Raw genomic sequence first — 17,449 nt, forward strand, 5'->3', positions numbered from 1 at the left:
GGGGTTTCTGTCTGCCGGCGGGTCAGGGGCGCCGTGTGCCTTGTCTTGTGTAAAGCACGATCCTATTTTCTGAGCACGCCCGGTGGCGCTCTCTGAGCAGCCTGCTTTCCCTCACAGGTACCTGAGCACTGCGGTGGGCACTGCTGTCATTTCATCCACCGTGCTCAGCGATTACCAGGAGATAAGCACTTCTGTGCGCTACCATCTGCAACACCACACCCGGGTACGTCCCCCACCTCAACTAGGAGCACGGCGCAGCCAAACCCCCAGGCAGTGCCAAGACTTTGCCCATGGCCTCCAGAACTCTTGGGCTTTGTCCCACACCCAGCTCTTACCTTGCCCTCTGTTTTCCCTGGGAGGTGATGTCTCATGCTGACAGCCCTTGCTCTGCTACACTGCAGCCCGGCAAGTGGCTGCCACCAGTCTGCATCGCATGCGTGTGGCTGTGCAACTTCTTTTCCATCTCTCCTGCAGGACCTGCCTGATAAGCTGGTGGGGCCCACCTGTGCCTTCTGGAACTTCAGCCTCAGGTGCCTTGTTCTTGTTCAGGTCACCAGATTTATAAGCTTTTATTTTCACTGCAAAAACAAATATAACAGCATAAATGTAAAGGTAAAAGTAAGGATCTGTAATTCTCTTGACACCTGCTATCTGCTGGAATAGAGTTCTCTCCTTTAGAAAAGTCACTCAAAAGCAAGTGATTTTTAATGAGGTACGTACAACTAAAATGGTCAGCCTTGATTATGATTGTTAGCTACCAGAAAGGCTTGTAGGTACACAAGCATTCAGGACGATTTTCCTGTGCAAGCCTACTGAATAAGGCAAACCTGCTGAGACACAGGCCAAACCACAAGAAGTGCCATCTCTGTTACCCTCTTCTTCCTCATTGCAACTCCACATGAAATTCCCTCAGTGCCTTGGCTTCCTGTTAAAGTGGCTGGTCATTTCAATATGTTTTCATTTTCTTTTGCCACACGTTAGCCCAGATGCTGGTGGGATGTGGTCAACAGCTGGCTGCTCTGTGGTGACATCTCTCCCAGATTCCACCATCTGTTTCTGCAACCACACCACAAACTTTGCTGTGCTGCTGCAAGTGTATGAGATAAAGGTGAGCGAGCAGCCTTTCTCCACTGGTCTGTGGGGTGGGTGCAAGAATTGCAAGCAGCATGTTGTTAACTTGCGGGGGTTTTGCCTTTTGTTGTTCCATGACTGGGGCAGAGGACCACCAACGAGGAGCTCACACTACAAACCTTGACTTTTATTGGATGCGGAGTTTCCTTTTGTGCCCTGGTTGTTACCTTCATTTTATTCTTGGTAGTTGGGTAAGAAGAGCTATCACTTGTGGCCTTTGTATGGTTTTTGTTTGATATTTTGCTTCAGTACAAGTGCAGAAAGCACAGCTTGTCAGTGTCAGGTTCTATAGATGGGCAGGGGAGAACTGGGGAGCTGCAGTCAGTTGCTGGCAGCAGAGGATAGGGAAGGGAGAGGCTGGCATTGCCTAGGGAGGGGATGCAGTACCATGGTTTCCATGGAGATATTTACATGAACTGTGCACACACCTCAGTGCCCGTGGAAAGGCATTTATCAGACAAACAATGTTTCCCATAAAAGCTGCTCTATTAGAGCTAATTTTTATAAAATAAACAGAGCAAAGACTATTTCTCACTCAACAAGCACAGAGATCTGCCCCATGTGAGTATAGCAGTGAATTCTCCACCTACTCCCTGCCTGTCCCTCAGAGCACTGGCCAAGGGCAGAGCTGTACCTGAGTGCTTCCCAGCACCAAGTGCTTGCACACCATGGCAGTCCCTTGCCTCTTTGGACTGTCATCTTTGCAGTGAATAGTAGAGAGATTGCACATTCTCCAGGCAGGTCTGCACAGCCCAGCAAGCACCCTTCAGAACACGTACATCCCTTCACTTGCCTCCAGCTGAGGGCTTCATGTCTTCTTCCTCAGTGTCCCCAAGAATGAACGAACAACTGTGCACAAGAACCTGATCTTTGCATTAGCTGCAGCAGAAGCTCTGCTCATGTTCAGTGAGTTGGCCAAGACCAACCAGGTAAGCTCACTAAAACAGAATTTTGTTAGCTCTATAGCAGAGCTAACAGAATTTTAATTCCTTCTATTAACATTTCATTAGCTACCTGTAATTTGCATCTAGGAAAGAATTGTGACTCTGTGTTTGAAGTGTGCAATCTGTCAGGAAAGTTCACCTCTTGTTTCTTACCATAAAAGCCTTCGGGAAATACAAGCAGTTGTAGAACAGCAATGTATGAATTACAGTTTTCTTCCTGGATGCACATTAGCAGAATTTTCAAGAGGGCTTTTCTTCCTGAAGGAGTATGTGATTTCTCTCCAGGTGCTGTGTTTTCTGGTCACTGCCTTCCTTCATCTCTCATTCATGGCAGCCTTCTCATGGATGCTGGTTGAGGGGCTTCTCCTGTGGAGTAAGGTGGTAGCAGTCAACATGAGTGAAGACAGGAGAATGAAGTTCTACTATGCGACAGGCTGGGGTATCTACAGATTCCTCTGCACTGCAGACTCAGAAAAATGCATCAATTATTTTCTACAGCAAAAGTTTCAATAGGAGAAATTCCCCCAGAAGAGGTGCAGTCAGACCAGTGCTTGGCTTGGTTCAATATGAGAGCCTGCTGTCACTGTTCCTTTCTTTCTAAGGCTTTCTTACCCTTATGTATCAAATCGCCACTCTCAAAATGTAAGCATTTCTGTTATTTCTCTAAAACCAAGGGTTCAGTACAAAGAACCAGAGGAAGAAGCTCATGGTAAATTCTTGTAGAGAATCGTTACTTTATTTGTTATTAAAATATAGTTATGTTCTTGATTAAGCAGTCTTTATTCTGAGTGAGTCCCTTGGGTGCATAACATTCATTGAAATAAACAGATTTATATTAAAGAGAAGCCTTTTTAGGTCAGTGCACCTTGTAAAACACATACCTGGTTGCATACTGAAAAAGTAGTTATAGTATTTTGCATTGTTTTATGTTTTTGATTGTCCATTTTGTTAAAACAGCAGTCTGAGTAAATTACTTTGGTCAGGGCTCAGGATTTGTAATGCTTTATATCTGAAAAAAATGATGCTGACAGCATATAAATCTGGCCTTGTAGAGCTGGGACAGATTTCAGCTGCAGTAAATTCACACTGTACGTGGGGTTTAGGAGGCTGAGCTGGCTCATGCTGCAGCATGTCGGGTCATGGGGGTTTTGAAGCAATTACCTAGAGCTCAGCTGGTCCGCTTGGGTCATACTTGCTTTTTTGGGTTCTAATTTATTTTATCTTTTTATTTATACATATTTTTTAATTTGTGCAGGCCTTCCAGCCATTATCGTGGGTGTGACCCTTGCAACTTCCTTCAATAACTACGTGGCAGACAACTACTGCTGGCTGAATGTTCAGACCAATATCATCTGGGCCTTTGTTGGGCCTGTTCTCTTCATCCTGGCAGTAAGTGCCAAAGCCTTCCTGGCAGGTCTGATTCCTGCACACTGGTTTTAGGAAAGCACTGCGGAATCAGCAGTACCAGCACTTCTGCAGCTAAGATGCTCGCTCCCTGGCTTTCCTGGTGGTTTTTAAATGGAGAATTTTTGTTAAACCTCACACATAGTTCCACAAGTCTTTTTAATCAAAACAGAATTTTTTTTATATTAAAAAAACAGTTAATAAAATTGCATTGACTAGTTTCTGTTTTGTCTGTTAGACTAGGAATGGTGATAAACGTGTAGGTTAAATGTGACTTCACCTTAAATAAAGATCTGCTCATCATATGGGAATATCTACATCCTTGAAGTAGTTATCAGTATCACAACAGAACACCACAGCAGCAGAAAAAGGTGCAGCGTTGAAGGAGACTAGAGTAGCCACTTAACAAGACATTCTGTGGGAGAGGTTTTGAGATAAGTTTTTACAGATCTGATACTTGTGCGGATAGCTCAATAAGGTATTTCATTTTTCTCAGGAGCGATACATGCCTCTGCACATTCTGAAAATTAGTTACTGACTTCCCAGAAAAGAGACTCACTGCACTGGAGTTCAGATTACTGTAGCTTAATGGGTCTGCTGGCTCTTTTCTGACAGGTGAACACCTTTGTGCTTTTCCGGGTGGTGGTGGTGACTGTGTCCAGTGCTCGCAGGAGGGCAAAGATGCTGACACCCAACAGCAGTCTGGAGAACCAGATTGGAATACAAATATGGTAAGCAGATCACAGCACTGGCTGATTAGAGCATAAAATGACAGAAATGCTGTTAAACTGAGGGTCTTTGTCTCATAGCATGTGATGACAGGCTGTGAGTTGAAGCTGTCTGGAAAGAAAGGATTTTCTCCTCTAGAGCGGCTGAGCATCACTCAAAGGTGGTTCCTCTGCTGGACTCTTAACCACTGAGAACATTAAACCTGAGCAGCTTGCTGTCAGGTGTGCAGACATCCTGTAAAACAGTAAATGCAGGGAGCAACCTCGAGTGTTTCCAGGAACCAAGGTGAAGTGAAGTGCCTGGTTTCCTGGAATTTCATGGAGATCTGAGTCAAAAAAAGGGAGTCCTTTCCACAGACCTTTGTGGTTCAAAGTCATTACTTCCATAGCACTTGTACATCTTCTGGTAAGCATGTACCCAGTGTAGGGGCTTTGGACTATTTACCATAATAAAAAGCATTTTCTAAATGCTTGGGACTTGGTGGATTGAAAGGAACCCCAGCAGCAATTACATGGGGAAGGAGAGGCAACATGGACTTCTGTAATCAGTTAATGTAGGGAGACCTCTAAAAACTGCTGCTTGAGTCACTACTTTATCATCCTCTATGAATTTTTATTGTTGTTAGCTGGCGCCAGATACCCCTGCTAGACACGCATTGTTCCCCTCTATCATAAATAAATTTTCCCAAAATTACAGAGGCACAGAGATAGGGCAGTGCAGGAGGGCAGGGTGACATCCATGTGCTAGTAAAACAACTACAGAAGCCCTTCTTGTAGCAGCAACTCCAGGGGAAGAGCTATTTTCTCATGGCTAATGACGTCAAAGAGCTCCCTTCTTATTAACTCTCAATGATAAAAAAAGAGCAAGGTTGGCACATCGCAGGCTGGGAAGTGAAGTGTTTGGTTTTTCACCTCTAAATTTGCTTGCAAAGGAATGTTTCATTGCAACCATCTTGGGTGCTGCTTGCTCAGCACCTTGTTGGAGACACTTGTTGGGGGTACAGAGTCATCTCGCGGGTAAAAAACAAGGAGAGCTCTCTTCTAAACTGCAAAATACAGGCAGAGTGCTCCAAAACCCACAGTGCTCCACAGCCTGGTATGGTGCCAGTGCAATGTTTCTGCTTTTAAGCATGCCCAAGTAACTCTGAGCTTTTCTTTCTGACAGGGCCACAGCCAAACCCATCTTGGTGCTGCTGCCTGTGCTGGGACTGACATGGGTGTGTGGGATCCTTGTCCACCTCAGCATCATTTGGGCCTACGTCTTCATTGTGCTCAACTCCCTCCAGGTGAGTCCTGTGCCACCCTCATCCTCACCTCCCAGCCAAGCAGGTGCCTGCTGTTTCTCATGCTGCAGTGTAATCCATCTGCTTACTAGCTGGGAAACTTCGTCAGATTAGAAGTCCAGCCCAACTTTCCCAAATTGTTGTGCTATTTTATCTGAAGAAACTTAAGCTCCTGCTCCCAAGATATGAAAGATATTCCCTGTGCTACGGCTTTCTAACTCAAACCTAGTTTCTTTTGTTAGGGAATTTCATTTTTCTTCCAACTTTACTGGTTTCTTCAAAAGAAGAAAACTTTAACCAGCGTGTAAGTGATTAAGAAAGCAAATTGTATTAGTTACAGCAGCAAGGAGTGCTCTGTTCTGCACTGAGGTGGAACTATTCCCATGTCCTCAGGAAGCTGAGCCTCAGGGACACACAGTGACAAAATATCATAAGCGCTTCCTGAATTGTCACACGCAATTCAAAGCTTCAACAACCTGGCTGACAAAGCATTCCAAACCTTGAAAGAAAGCAGCTGTAGATGGAGCTAGAGAAACACTAAACACCACTGTTTCTGATATTTGCAGGAGAGATAGTTATCCCAAGGTAAAAGGGAAGCATCTTCACAGACAGGTAGTTCCTGGCAGCAGAGAGGAATCTGCATAGCTTCAGCTTAGCCCCAGTACAAAGACAGGACCAGTCCAAATAACACCAGCATTTACCCACACAGTCAGTTCTGTGGCTTTGTACTAGATATTCACAGGTCTATTTTTCAGAATCCCTTGCCCAGTTCTTGAAGGCAAATTTTACTCCAGGGGATCCAATTCAAGAGTAATTGGTTACTATACTCCAAGCCATTGGTATTTTGATTCTAAAAGTCCTCCATCTGCCTCTTTGTTTTGGATATTGTAATGCAATGGAAAGCACAGCAATGACAGCAGAGTAGCAAGGTCCTAGGCTGCAACAAGTGAGGATTTGTTCACATGTAACAGCTATGGGCACAGAAATAAAAACTCTACTTACCTTCAGAAGGCCTCAGGCATGCAGGAATCTCCAGCAGGATACACTTTGCCTCCACTGCCAATCCTTAAATGAGGTCTGGGCAGGGATAGATCCTGGCTCCATCTCTCTTGGTCACTCAGGTACATTGCACACACCTGAGCTCCCCTGGCTTGGCCCTGCCTTCCAACCAGGTGCTCAATCACTGCTTCAAGCCATGACTTAACATTTCCACTACACATGCAATAGAAAATTGACCCTGAGTAGCTCTTATGTATGGAGCAGAAAAATTCCAATGCTTCCCTCTGGCATACTTGGCAGGCTTTAATGTAACATTGGCCCACATCTCCAAGGGTGAAAGGCAGGTGTTATTGCCACGTTCACAAGATGGGTGGTTGCTCCAAGGCATGTTCTGCCTGTGGCTGGCAGTACTCCAGTAGCTGGGTGCTGCTCACAGACATCTGTCAGCTCGTGCACAGAGAAGTCCTAAGGCCAGTGGGCTGCCTCTCCACATCTCTTCTATTAAGGGTACAAGAAGGGTGGCAGGAGGCCTGTCCTACATGTGCTTAAACAGAACCTCAGTTTTCCTTGCCTCCTCACAGAGGTGGCTGTAACATGGATGCTAGACATATGGGTTTTTTTAGAAGGGCAGAGAACAAATTTCTGAAATGAATAAACGTGTCCTCTGGATGATGTATCTGCAGAATCTCCCTCTAACAAACCGTAACAACATCCACCTTGGGTGAGATAGAAGAAGAGATGGTAGCTGGATAAGGATGTTTTCTTCCTTTGCTTTCTAAGTTATTGCTTCTTTTGTTTTTCTTTTTTCTCCTAATACTCAGTGTGAATCTGGTTGGTTCATGGGTTTGTACATGAATATGCAGTGCGTGTTTGCCTTCTACTCCTTCTTTGCTAAGTTCAGGTCAATTTGAAAATTACCCTAGAAAAGGAATTTTGATGCTGGTGGGCAACTATGGAGTTGAGAAAAAGCAGGGATAAAAACATCATATTTCAGCTCCTTTTCTGGCTGGCCTACTGAGGACAACTTCTATAGATCACCTTGGGATTTCCTCTATGGCTGGTGTGCTTCTTTATGTGCTGGTGTTGTATTGGAAAGTTTTGCTGCTGTAGTTGTTTGTTTGACTGCTTTCTATTTAGCTGAGGAAAATGAAGACTGTTTTCAAGGTTACTCTGTGCATTGACACCACACCTGGCAGCTCCTCCTCCAGCCATGCAGCATGAGAACTCAGCCCAGCAAGAAGCAGCATCGTGAGGTGCTGCACCCCAGGAGGCTGCAGTGCTGTGGCCAAAACCCAACCAAGATGAGCCAGCAGTCCCTGTCCTGCCCAGCTAACAAGGCAAGAAACCTGTAAATTGGTCAATGCAGCCCCTCTGCTACTACCATGAGAGTGCGACTGGGGCCGGCCCAGGGCTCCTGTTTTGCCCAATTCTGCTGATACTGTGAGGGCTTCACACCTCTGCCACCACAGGAGAAACCAGCTGGAAAAGCCTTGCAAGGCATTGGGCTGTGAAATGCGAGTGAGACAGATGCAGGAAAAAGCTGTTTCTATGCACTTCACTGACAGCTTACCCTTGCTTCACATCCCTGGCACCTGCCGAGCACCAGCAGCAGAGCCAGCTGCCCAGAACTGAACCGGGCTGACAGAGGGGGAAGGGACTCCGGTGGCCACGAGCTGTCTTGGTACAGATGGAATGACTGGGGGTGTTCTGCTTGCTCCTGGGGTGCCACTGCAGCAATGTGCCCTCCCTCCAGCTCTGACTCTGCCCTGGCAGCACACAGTCAGAATGAGGTGCTGCCCTTCCCGCCGCCATGGCCTGCCTGTGGCAAGGCCTCGAGCCGGGTGCCTTTATTTCTGAAGCTGTTTCATGTATCTCCCACTCATCCAGCAGTTTCTGGGACAAATCTGGAGGACTGCACGGCACTGTGCTGAGCAGTTATTCCCTAATGATGGCTGCTTGCTCGTTTGACCCCCCTCCCTGAGTGGAGCCGGAGCTGCTCGTGATGGCGGCCGCTGAGGAAGATGGCGGCTCTGCTTTACTGGGGAGGAGGCGGTGTGGGCAGCAGCAGGGCAGGAGCAGAGCAGGAACTCAGCAGGAGCAGCTCCTCTGGTGCAGCCCTGCGCCATAGCTCTGCTTCCGCCCGCCACTGCAGCTGGGCCTCCTCTTCTTCCTTGCTTTCCTCCCCACTGACCTCAGTACTCCCTCCCCCACTCCACTTTCCTACAGAATGATTATTTCAAGGAAGACCTGCCTTGGCAGCCTGGCCAGAAATCTGCTCTGGAGGAGTGACCAGCGTTGTTGTCTGAAGGACAGGTCGTGGCACGGCGCCAGGGTATTGCTACCATTACGCCTGCCAAGAGCTCGCAGATGAAGAGCGAGGCTCATTGAAGACAAGATGGATTACTTTTCTTGCTGCAGCTGATTTATCTAGCTGCGATAACAAACACCCTACAGATATAACATAAATCTGGTGGACCAGATAGGGCTGCCTTAAGGCCAAAATTGTTGGTCTGGAGCTGTAATTAGCCCCTGGCTGTGGCCTCCAGGTGGTGCTCGCTCCGGGCTGTGCCCAGAGTCCTTCCCACTGTACAGCTTGTGTGAAACACGAGCTGTGGGTTAGAACAGAGCTTTGGGTCATGGCACAGCATTTGATTGCTTGCTGGTCCCCAGTACTCTCATACAAGAGCACCAGTTTGGTGAAAAGGAGGGGGGCCAAGATTGTGCATCCCAAGCCATGGGGTGCCAGTCTGGGAAGGTTTTGTCCAGGCTGGAGAAAGCCTCTGAATCAATACCCTCTAAACACCTATCAGAGGCTCCTGCTGGCACACAGTGGTCTGTCACTTCATGGGACAGAGGAACTGTCCACAGCATCATGCTGCATTTTGTGGGAGGATGGCCCAGGTCCCCATCCATGGGCTCAGCGGGAAGGGAGTGCTCCTTCCTGGACTTTGGTTTCCCTTGCAACAAATTCCTGGTGGTTTCTGTTTCTGAGATCTGAAGGAGGTGTTTCTGGAGGGATTTTGCATGCATGAGTGAAGAGGAGTGTGGGAGAGTGTTGGGTGAGCGGAGCAGCGGTGCCCAGCTGGAGATGGCGGCTCCCCCTAATTGACTTCAGAGAGGCACAAAGCAAATTCTGCCGAGTGCCTGAACTGCTGCTGCTGAGAGGTGAGATAGAGGGAGAGGAAAAGGAAGAGGGACTGGAACAGAAACCTCCTTTCCTTTGGACTCTCTGTGAAGAAACTGTTCTCGGGTTTGACGTTAGGAATGCTCTTCTAGCCCAGCTTTCCCCTGGTTGTGCCATGCTCAGTGTCTGCCTCTTCCCCTTAGCCTCATTCTCAGCCGTTCTAAACTCATCAAACTCATTTCCTCCCATGGAAAGTAGCAGCAAAGCAGCTGTACATCTCTAACTTCCTGTGCTCTCTCCTTTTCAGGGCCTTTATATATTCCTGGTCTATGCAATCTATAACAGTGAGGTAAGAAATACCCCTGACTGAGGCTTTGTCACTCTTCAGAGTAGCAGTGAAGCAGTAGCTGGGATTGTATTGATGCAACGGAGGGCATAGCACAGACTGTGCTTCTGGGATAGCTCTTGCTTTTTGTCCGTGTCTTGCTGGAGGATGTCTTGCTCTGCTTGAGTTGCTGTGGCCCTCTGTAATGTCCTTGCTCATTTTCAGGTGCGGAATGCTATCCAGAGGATGAAGGACAAGAAGAAAGCACTCTCATTCACAGTAAGTCACACAGTAAGCCTTGCTGCCCCCATTTGTTCATCCTTCATCCATTAGAGGAGGGCCCTAGCTATGTATGTTTGGACTCCTTTAAGGGGATAATGTTGGAAACAAATCTTATTTTCCTTCCCACTTGTCCTGTGTAGGAAGAACAGCAGAGGCTGGTTCCTTTCTTTGCAGTCTTGTTGGACAATGCAGACCCAAGATCATCTACCCAGATTAGGCGACAGCCTTCTGTACCGGGGTGGGATGAGAGCCCAAGTCCCAGGGGTAGCAGTGTAGATCAAACCAATCTTTAAAGTTGGATGCGGATCCAATAAATGTACGTGTTACAGTTTTCACTGACCTGACTTTCTTCCCTGTCACTGCAGAACTGCTCTCATCCCATCAACTACTTATCAAGTCCAAGAAACACCACCTCCTGGGAGACTGGGAAACCGAGTCCTGCAGCAGCGAGTGCCTCTTCAAACCCTGTGCAGAAAGACCCTCCAGTGAAGAACATCACCAACAGAGGTAAAGAGAGTTGTCACTGCTGTTGGGCCAGACTCTATCAGGAGACCACAGCAAAATGTTTATCCCAAGGCTTGAATATCAGTATGCATTCACTTGGCAGGGTGCTGAACCCATTTGCACATTGGGCCTGTGTGAGCACACAGGGTGAGCACAGCATGGGATGAAGGATTCCCAGGGAAAGCAAGGGATTGTGAGCACATGGCTCTCAGAGGGATCAGGGCTGTCCCTGTGGGCTGGCTGAGCATGAGCAAGGGGTTCTCATAACTGCATTATGCAGCATTGCCCTATTTTCAGGCAGGAATCCATGTTTGTGTCTAAAAATGAATTTCCTAGAGAAGAGTAGGTGAAGGTGGCAATGGGTTTTTGGGCTTTCGGGAAAAAGGTGTTGCATGCTCCATCCAGTTTGTGGGTGCAAGAATTTACTTGCAATTATGGTTGGTCCTTTGGTTCAGTGGATGATATTTAGGGAATGCAAAGCACAAAGTTTATTGGTAAAACATGAATATTTCTATTCCAATCTCCAAACTCACTGTGCTGCTTTGTCCCCTAGGCAACTTTGGAGGCAAAATTCCCATGGGGATTTCATCAATCATGTCACCAGAGAGACCGGTAGGTAATGTCTTCTGATATTCATCCACCTTCAGCCACACACAGAGCGCAGTGGGGAGGAAACCCCCAAAGCGGACATTTTCAAGGAGAGCACCCCCCTCTGAGCTGTGGGGACCTGGACCTGCTGCCGCTTTGTTCCCAGCTGCACTCAGGGCTTGCAGCCCCTCTCCAGGAGGGGAGCGTGATGGAAGGGTGATCCATGGCAGGGTATATAAATGAACAGGAGCTAGTGACTTTGAGTATGTAAAGCAGTGAGCAGAAGATGGTACAGATCAAGGCAGGAGGCTTCCTCCAGGGACTGCAAATTTAACACAGACAGCAGGGGTTTGCTGTCTGTGCAGCAGCCAGGTTGTATCCAACCAAGGAGGGCAGCCCTGTGTTCTGCAGCCATTTCACTTCCCTGGCAGAAGCCTGATGCAGAGTTCAGCAAGGTATGGCCTAAAGTGGAGAACAATTTAAATTTGACTACTCTGATACCACTTCCATCTCCCACTATTGAAATGATCATCAGTCCTTGTGCACTTGACTTACAAGTGCTGTAATTTCCCCAGAATAAAATCCAACTACTTTCATATAAGTCTCTCACTGAAGGATCTCTCTCTCCCTCTCTAATATTTATCCTTTGAAAACCTGTGTCACATAGACAGCTCTTATTTATCCAATAGATAATACTTCTATAGCTGGCATATCATTTTGAAGCCACTCGATAAAATCCATATTTTTATCTCCCGTGATTTATACTGCGGTTAATGCCATTCCTCCCTCATGCTAAACACCGACCAGGATTCGCAGGTGATGCTTTTCTCAGCCAGCCAGGTGTTTGCTGTGTAAACTGGGAGCAGACCTAAGCTCTCTGGCACAAAATACGAGACGTGGGCTAAAGAGATTAGCCCAGAGGCCTGAGTTGTCTAATGCAGGGGATATTAGGAGGCAGATTTCCTAAATGCCAAGGCCATGGCATTTCCTAGCAAGCAAAGACAGAAACTGCTTTCCTCTGTATGAGGGTTACCTAGGACTTTAGTGTGTCGTTGCTGCTTAAACATTTCATTTTCAATGTATTTGTTTCCTTGCTAACGAAGGTGTGCTCAGCAGCATGCAGCAGGCAGGCCGGTGCCTGCATCTTGGGGGGCAAGGATGGGCACAGCACTGCTCCCCATGCCAACCTGTGCCCCACGCTGCTGAGCGGCTCTGTACAGCATCAGGCTCTGGGCAGCAGGGTTGGCAGGGCACAGGGCCCTGCGTCGTGCCACCGCCGGCTGATGGGCACTGCTTGCTGCATTATATAAGTCAGTGCTGTTTTCCTGCTCCCTGCCAAAGTGAGTCATGTAACTCTCTGGAGGAGCAGTGAATTAAGAATGTCGCTGGCAGCTGCACAATAGTTTGGATGAAGAGAAGATGCTACTTAAAAACGTTTGAAAACACTTTAAACGACAAAACACCAAGCAAGTGAAGATACAAACACAGACGAGATGTTCTTTGTGTTTCAGCTTTTTAAAATGTTGTTTGGTGATATTTATTGTTGTTGGGCTGGGAGCAGGAATTTCACACCTTGGAGCATTAACCATCACTTGGGCACATGGAACAAGTTTGTGTGTGGACTTCTCCATGCACAAGGAAGTTCTCTCTGCTCTGCTCCTGGTTTTCGCAATGCCTCTAGCAAGTGCCCAGGCTGCAGGTCACACCAGGGCTGGGGCTGAGCAGTGGAGCTGCCAAGAGGTGCAGTGAGTTGCAGGGAGCCCTGCAAAGTGCCCATCTCTGTGGGGCCGGATGCAGGCACTGCAGGAGCTCGCTTGCAAAAGAGGGCAGCTTGGTGCTGTGAGGAGCCCTGCTGGCCTTGGCGGGGGGGCTGGGGGTTCCAGCCGTGCAGCAGACTGACTCGTGCCTTCTGCTAACAGATGTTCTCCCCTCTTTCAGGCTGTAGAGCTGACAGCATTCAAATCCTCAGGTAACATTTCCTTCTTCGTCTTCAATTTATTTTATGCCAATACTCCTTTCTCTGATTGCATTGTGGAGCACGGACTGGAGAGTGGAGGGCAGGTTACTTTGCTCAGACTTTAGGAAGTGTTTTATTTCCATCAAGCCTTGGTGGCTGCAGTCCTGGCAAGGTGCTGAGGCATGTCCTGAACAGGGCTGCAGCAGGTGTGAGGAGCAGGGTGTGCCCGGAGGCCCTGCAGAGCTCGGCCGTGGGCGCTCATCTCCCAGCACCCATGTGGCTTTTTCAGCATCTCTGCAGCCTTCCTGCTGCCTCCACCTGTCTGCAATTTGCTGCACACCAGTGAAGCTCCAGCTCGCAGACTGGAAGGCAGCAGCCATGCAACAGATGCGTGCAGGCACCAGGCAGCGGCGGGCAGGGTCCAGCACCCTGGGCTGCTTGGCTAGATCCAGGCTGCTTCCAGGGGTGGCAGCGGCTCTTTAATGCCATAGGGTATTGTAAAGCAACAGCTGCTGCAGGAATCATGGGCGGGTGTTAGGAGCAACTTGCTCCTGGAGAAGGGAAGCCAGGAAAGATGGGGTGTTCAGTCAGGGATGGATTTATGAGCTTAAAAGCAGCCATTTAGCTTCTTCTATTTCAGGTTGTAGAAAGGCCAATGTCACCATGAAGGTGGGTAGAACTGAAAACAGAAATCCCTTCTAAGCCCCCGACCTCTGCTGGGCTGCAGCGCTGGGGGGGGGCTGGCAGCAGCTCAGCTCCCTGCCCAGCTTTGGGCAGGTACCCGACTCCTCTGCACACAGGTGCAGTGTATTTTGTTTTGTCTTATTTTTTATCTGTCACTGATGAGCACTGCAAGCACTCTCAATGCTGTCTCTCAGTGGGGTCACTCAAGCAGACAGTGCAGGGAAGAAGCAGCAGGGATGGATTGATATTTTTTCTGCGTTGTTACATTTTCTTTTGTCAAGGGATGCAGTGCATTAGCAGGTTCTGATTTTGCTCCATATTAAGTGTCTAAGCAGGGCAAGCTTAGACTGTTTTCGAGAAGATGCCACCCAGAAGCCTTACAGCTTTCCTCCCCACAGTGGACACATGAACGAGGCAGACAGCAGTGTTTGGGAGTAAACGTGCTGCAGTCCCAGGCTGAGCACGTGCACTGGTGCATCTCAGCCTCACCTGCTCCTGCCTATTTTAATGAGCCACATGTGTAATTAAACTCCAGCTGTGTAAAGAGGTGGGCTGTTTAGCTTGTTTTTGCTTTCTCAGGTAAGCCCCCAGCATATGTTTAAAAAGCACACAGCCCTGAGCACATGGAAGGGAGGATGGAGCCCTCGCAGTGCCCATGCCTTTGGCGTTAGGAGAACTGGCAGGGCCCCTGCAGAAGCTGGCCAGTCCCCAGGCCAGGCTTGGTGCCTCCCCTCTCCCTGGGTCAGCAACCACACAACTGCAGTGGAAGCAGCAGCTGGAGCAGGCCACGTGCACACAGCTCCCTGCGAGCCTGGAGAGCAGCTCTGCTCGCACCTGGGGCCACGGCTTGGGCTGTGCTTCAGCCTGAGGGTGATGGAGAAGATCTCCTTGAACCAGAAGAGCCCTCCTCTCACACTTGTGTGCATGCAAGGCAGTGAGCATGGCGCTGTGCTGCTCTGCAATGAGGGACAGGACTCAAAGATAATTGCTTCCAGACATTAAACATATGAAGTACAAGGCAGCAGTGTCCAGCTGCAGCAATGCTGGGATGACCCCAGGGCAGGGCAGCATTGCACGTGGTCATCTCAGCTTGTTTGGCAGCACAAAATGCTGTGTAGCTCCTCGGGAAAACAGCTGCCAGGGAAAGCAAGCTGTAGTCCTCTGTGCTTGATGGTGGTTGAGAGACAAATCATCTGAATACTCTCTTCTGTTTGTTTTCTCCCAAAATGGTTTAAGACAGAGAGATGTATTTTGCCCCAAATGTGTTTATTTGAAAACTTCCAGCCAGCTCTAATGCAGATTGCCATGGTGCCAGCAGCAGGCTTGCAAGAGGTTATGCAAAGATGCAGGAGGACACCGCCTGCCCCTGCCTGAACCAGGAGATCACGTGTGCAGGAGTGCGGGTGGAAGCTGGGGGCTGGCAGGACCTGCTTGCAGCTGCCCAGCAGAGTGGTGCTGGGCCTGGGGTGGAATCCATCTGCCTCGCCCCACTGCAGTAATTGAGTGCAGCCATGCTCTTGCTGCCCATGCAAAGGTCACCAGTGGGGTTCATGATGCAAGACAGAAGGGCTCATGGCAACACTTTGGAGTGTGTGAGAGTGAAGGCAGATTGAGCCCAGGTAAAGGCCCGGCCAGGTTCAGAAGCACACAGCATGCTGTTCAGCAGTGTGGCTGCGGCACAGGCAGGCTGGGGCTGAGTGCTGCCCCCACAGCCCTCCCTCCCTTCTCACCTCCAATATTCGGTCTCCCCTTCCAAGGACTCAATTCACTCGGAGGGGCCGCGTGCTTTTCGCAGTAATGAGCTCCAGCCCAGCTGTACAAAGATGTGCGTTGCATGGAGCACTCTGCCCAGATTCATTACACCCATTATGTAAGAAGGGGATGGCTGGGGGGATTCACATGTTTGCACAAACAATGAGTGCTGTCTTCCTTGTCTTGGTGAACAAGAGCTCCAAGAGGCCTCCACATCCTCCATCTCATCAAGTGATGGCTTCTTTGTTTCCCCACGATAATTTCATTATTCGGTTTGAATACATTTATATGTTGCTAAGCCACACATAGCAACATGGATCTTGTCTCCACAGCCCAGCCTTTCTGTGATCAATATTGAGTATTTCTGCAACTCTCATAATACTGCCTTCAGTAGGATTTCTTTAAAAAGAACAGGGAAGTGGTTGATCTCAGGGATCTGCAGCCAGCCAGGCACTGAGCGTGCCATGGGCGCTGGGGAAATGCCAACCCACTGGGCTGCCCTGTCCCTCCCTGCCCTGGGTGCTACTGTCCCTCCCCGCTGAGCAGAGAGGGCCCTGTGCCTTGATGGGGGAAGCGCAGCCCATGCAGAATCAGTGCTCGCTTCCACAACACCATTGGTATTTACATTAAATCTTGCTGAAACCTTTATTCGGTGCATTCAGAGCTGACGGTGCTCTGTGCAGTGTGTATGATGTATGTCACTGCTGAGCAGCTGAAGGAGAAGTCTCCCTGCTCTCTGCCCGTGCCCCAGGACCCCAGCAGGGCAGTGGGGAGCCACCCTGGCCCTTCTCCCAGCCAGTGTGGCTCAGTCCATCTCTCTTTTGCTTTAGGTTTCTGAGAGGAGGTTTCTAGGAGCCATGAAACTGTGGCGGTTCTTCAAACAGCCAGGAGGATGGCGGGCAGAAGAGCTGCTTCCCGTGGAGGGCTGCTAACTGTGCTTCTTCCGAGCATCATGTGCAGACAAAGCCACGGCAGGACAGGGGCTGCAGGGGGTTCTCACAGCGCCACTGGCCTCCGTGTGCTGCTGAAGGCACTCCACACATCCCCAGCACCACATTGCTGCCAGCGCTGGTTGTGCCACTACCAGAGCTGGTTTCACATGGAGGATGTGGTGTGGGACACGCTGTGCCCAGGGCTGTGCCCACACAGGGGAGAGCATCACTCTGCAGGGCAGGACTGGAGCTGGGCTGCATGGGAAGCACAGGCACCAGGGAAGACTGCGGCTCGCTTCAATTCTTTTCTAAACCAGCTGACTTTAATAGCTTCTTCGGCTGTGTTTTGGACAAAAAAATCTCCCTTCTCCTGGCTTCCCATCTGGCTGGTTGCTCCCCCCTCCAGCTGGCGTTATGTCCTCCCTCCATTCTGTGCCTTGGACTGCTTCTCCTGTTACTTTATAGTGTGTAGAGTACATGAAACGTGTTGGTTTTTTTGCTGGTTATGATGACAGTAAATGCTGATTTTTAAAGGCAACCTTCTCTCCCTGTAATTTGTCCCTGGGAACAGTTCCATGGCCACGTGCGATAGCTTCACAGGTTGGAAATGGTGCAGAGCTGCAGTGTGAGGGATCGGGGCTCTGTGATCCCATGGGCTGGCTGCCCCATCACGCTGTGTTCCTTCCTTGGTCTCAGCACAGCTTGTGCAGGATGACATTTATTTGCTGGTGGAAACCGCAGCCCTCAAAACAGCTCTGAACTGGCCAAAAACCACAATCTGGGTGCAGAAACACCACTTCTGGTGTCAGCAT

At 49.1% G+C, this 17,449-nt stretch overlaps 1 protein-coding gene across 6 annotated transcripts in view; it reads left to right on the forward strand.

Moving 5' to 3' along the window:
* Positions 1–17,175, forward strand: part of ADGRD2 (adhesion G protein-coupled receptor D2) — a 27,761-nt gene extending 10,586 nt beyond the window's left edge. For 3 of the 6 annotated variants that reach the window (XM_031556246.1, XM_019621542.2, XM_019621543.2), the window contains exons 12-26: positions 118–223; positions 475–530; positions 982–1,108; positions 1,219–1,322; positions 1,958–2,060; positions 2,361–2,514; positions 3,331–3,464; positions 4,095–4,210; positions 5,373–5,493; positions 9,921–9,962; positions 10,164–10,217; positions 10,586–10,727; positions 11,278–11,336; positions 13,251–13,281; positions 14,278–15,448. In XM_031556246.1, coding sequence (XP_031412106.1) covers positions 118–223; positions 475–530; positions 982–1,108; positions 1,219–1,322; positions 1,958–2,060; positions 2,361–2,514; positions 3,331–3,464; positions 4,095–4,210; positions 5,373–5,493; positions 9,921–9,962; positions 10,164–10,217; positions 10,586–10,727; positions 11,278–11,336; positions 13,251–13,281; positions 14,278–14,477 — 1,549 coding nt within the window. In that variant the 3' untranslated portion in view covers positions 14,478–15,448. Of the gene's footprint in view, positions 1–117; positions 224–474; positions 531–981; positions 1,109–1,218; positions 1,323–1,957; positions 2,061–2,360; positions 2,515–3,330; positions 3,465–4,094; positions 4,211–5,372; positions 5,494–9,920; positions 9,963–10,163; positions 10,218–10,585; positions 10,728–11,277; positions 11,337–13,250; positions 13,282–14,277; positions 15,449–16,535 lie in introns of those variants that run through there. The other 3 variants (XM_031556248.1, XM_031556249.1, XM_031556247.1) reach the window with 3 other exon arrangements.
* Positions 17,176–17,449: the final 274 nt, after the last annotated feature.

Source organism: Meleagris gallopavo, chromosome 19, assembly GCF_000146605.3.
Source record: "Meleagris gallopavo isolate NT-WF06-2002-E0010 breed Aviagen turkey brand Nicholas breeding stock chromosome 19, Turkey_5.1, whole genome shotgun sequence".
In the NCBI taxonomy this organism is placed as follows: Eukaryota; Metazoa; Chordata; class Aves; order Galliformes; family Phasianidae; genus Meleagris; species Meleagris gallopavo.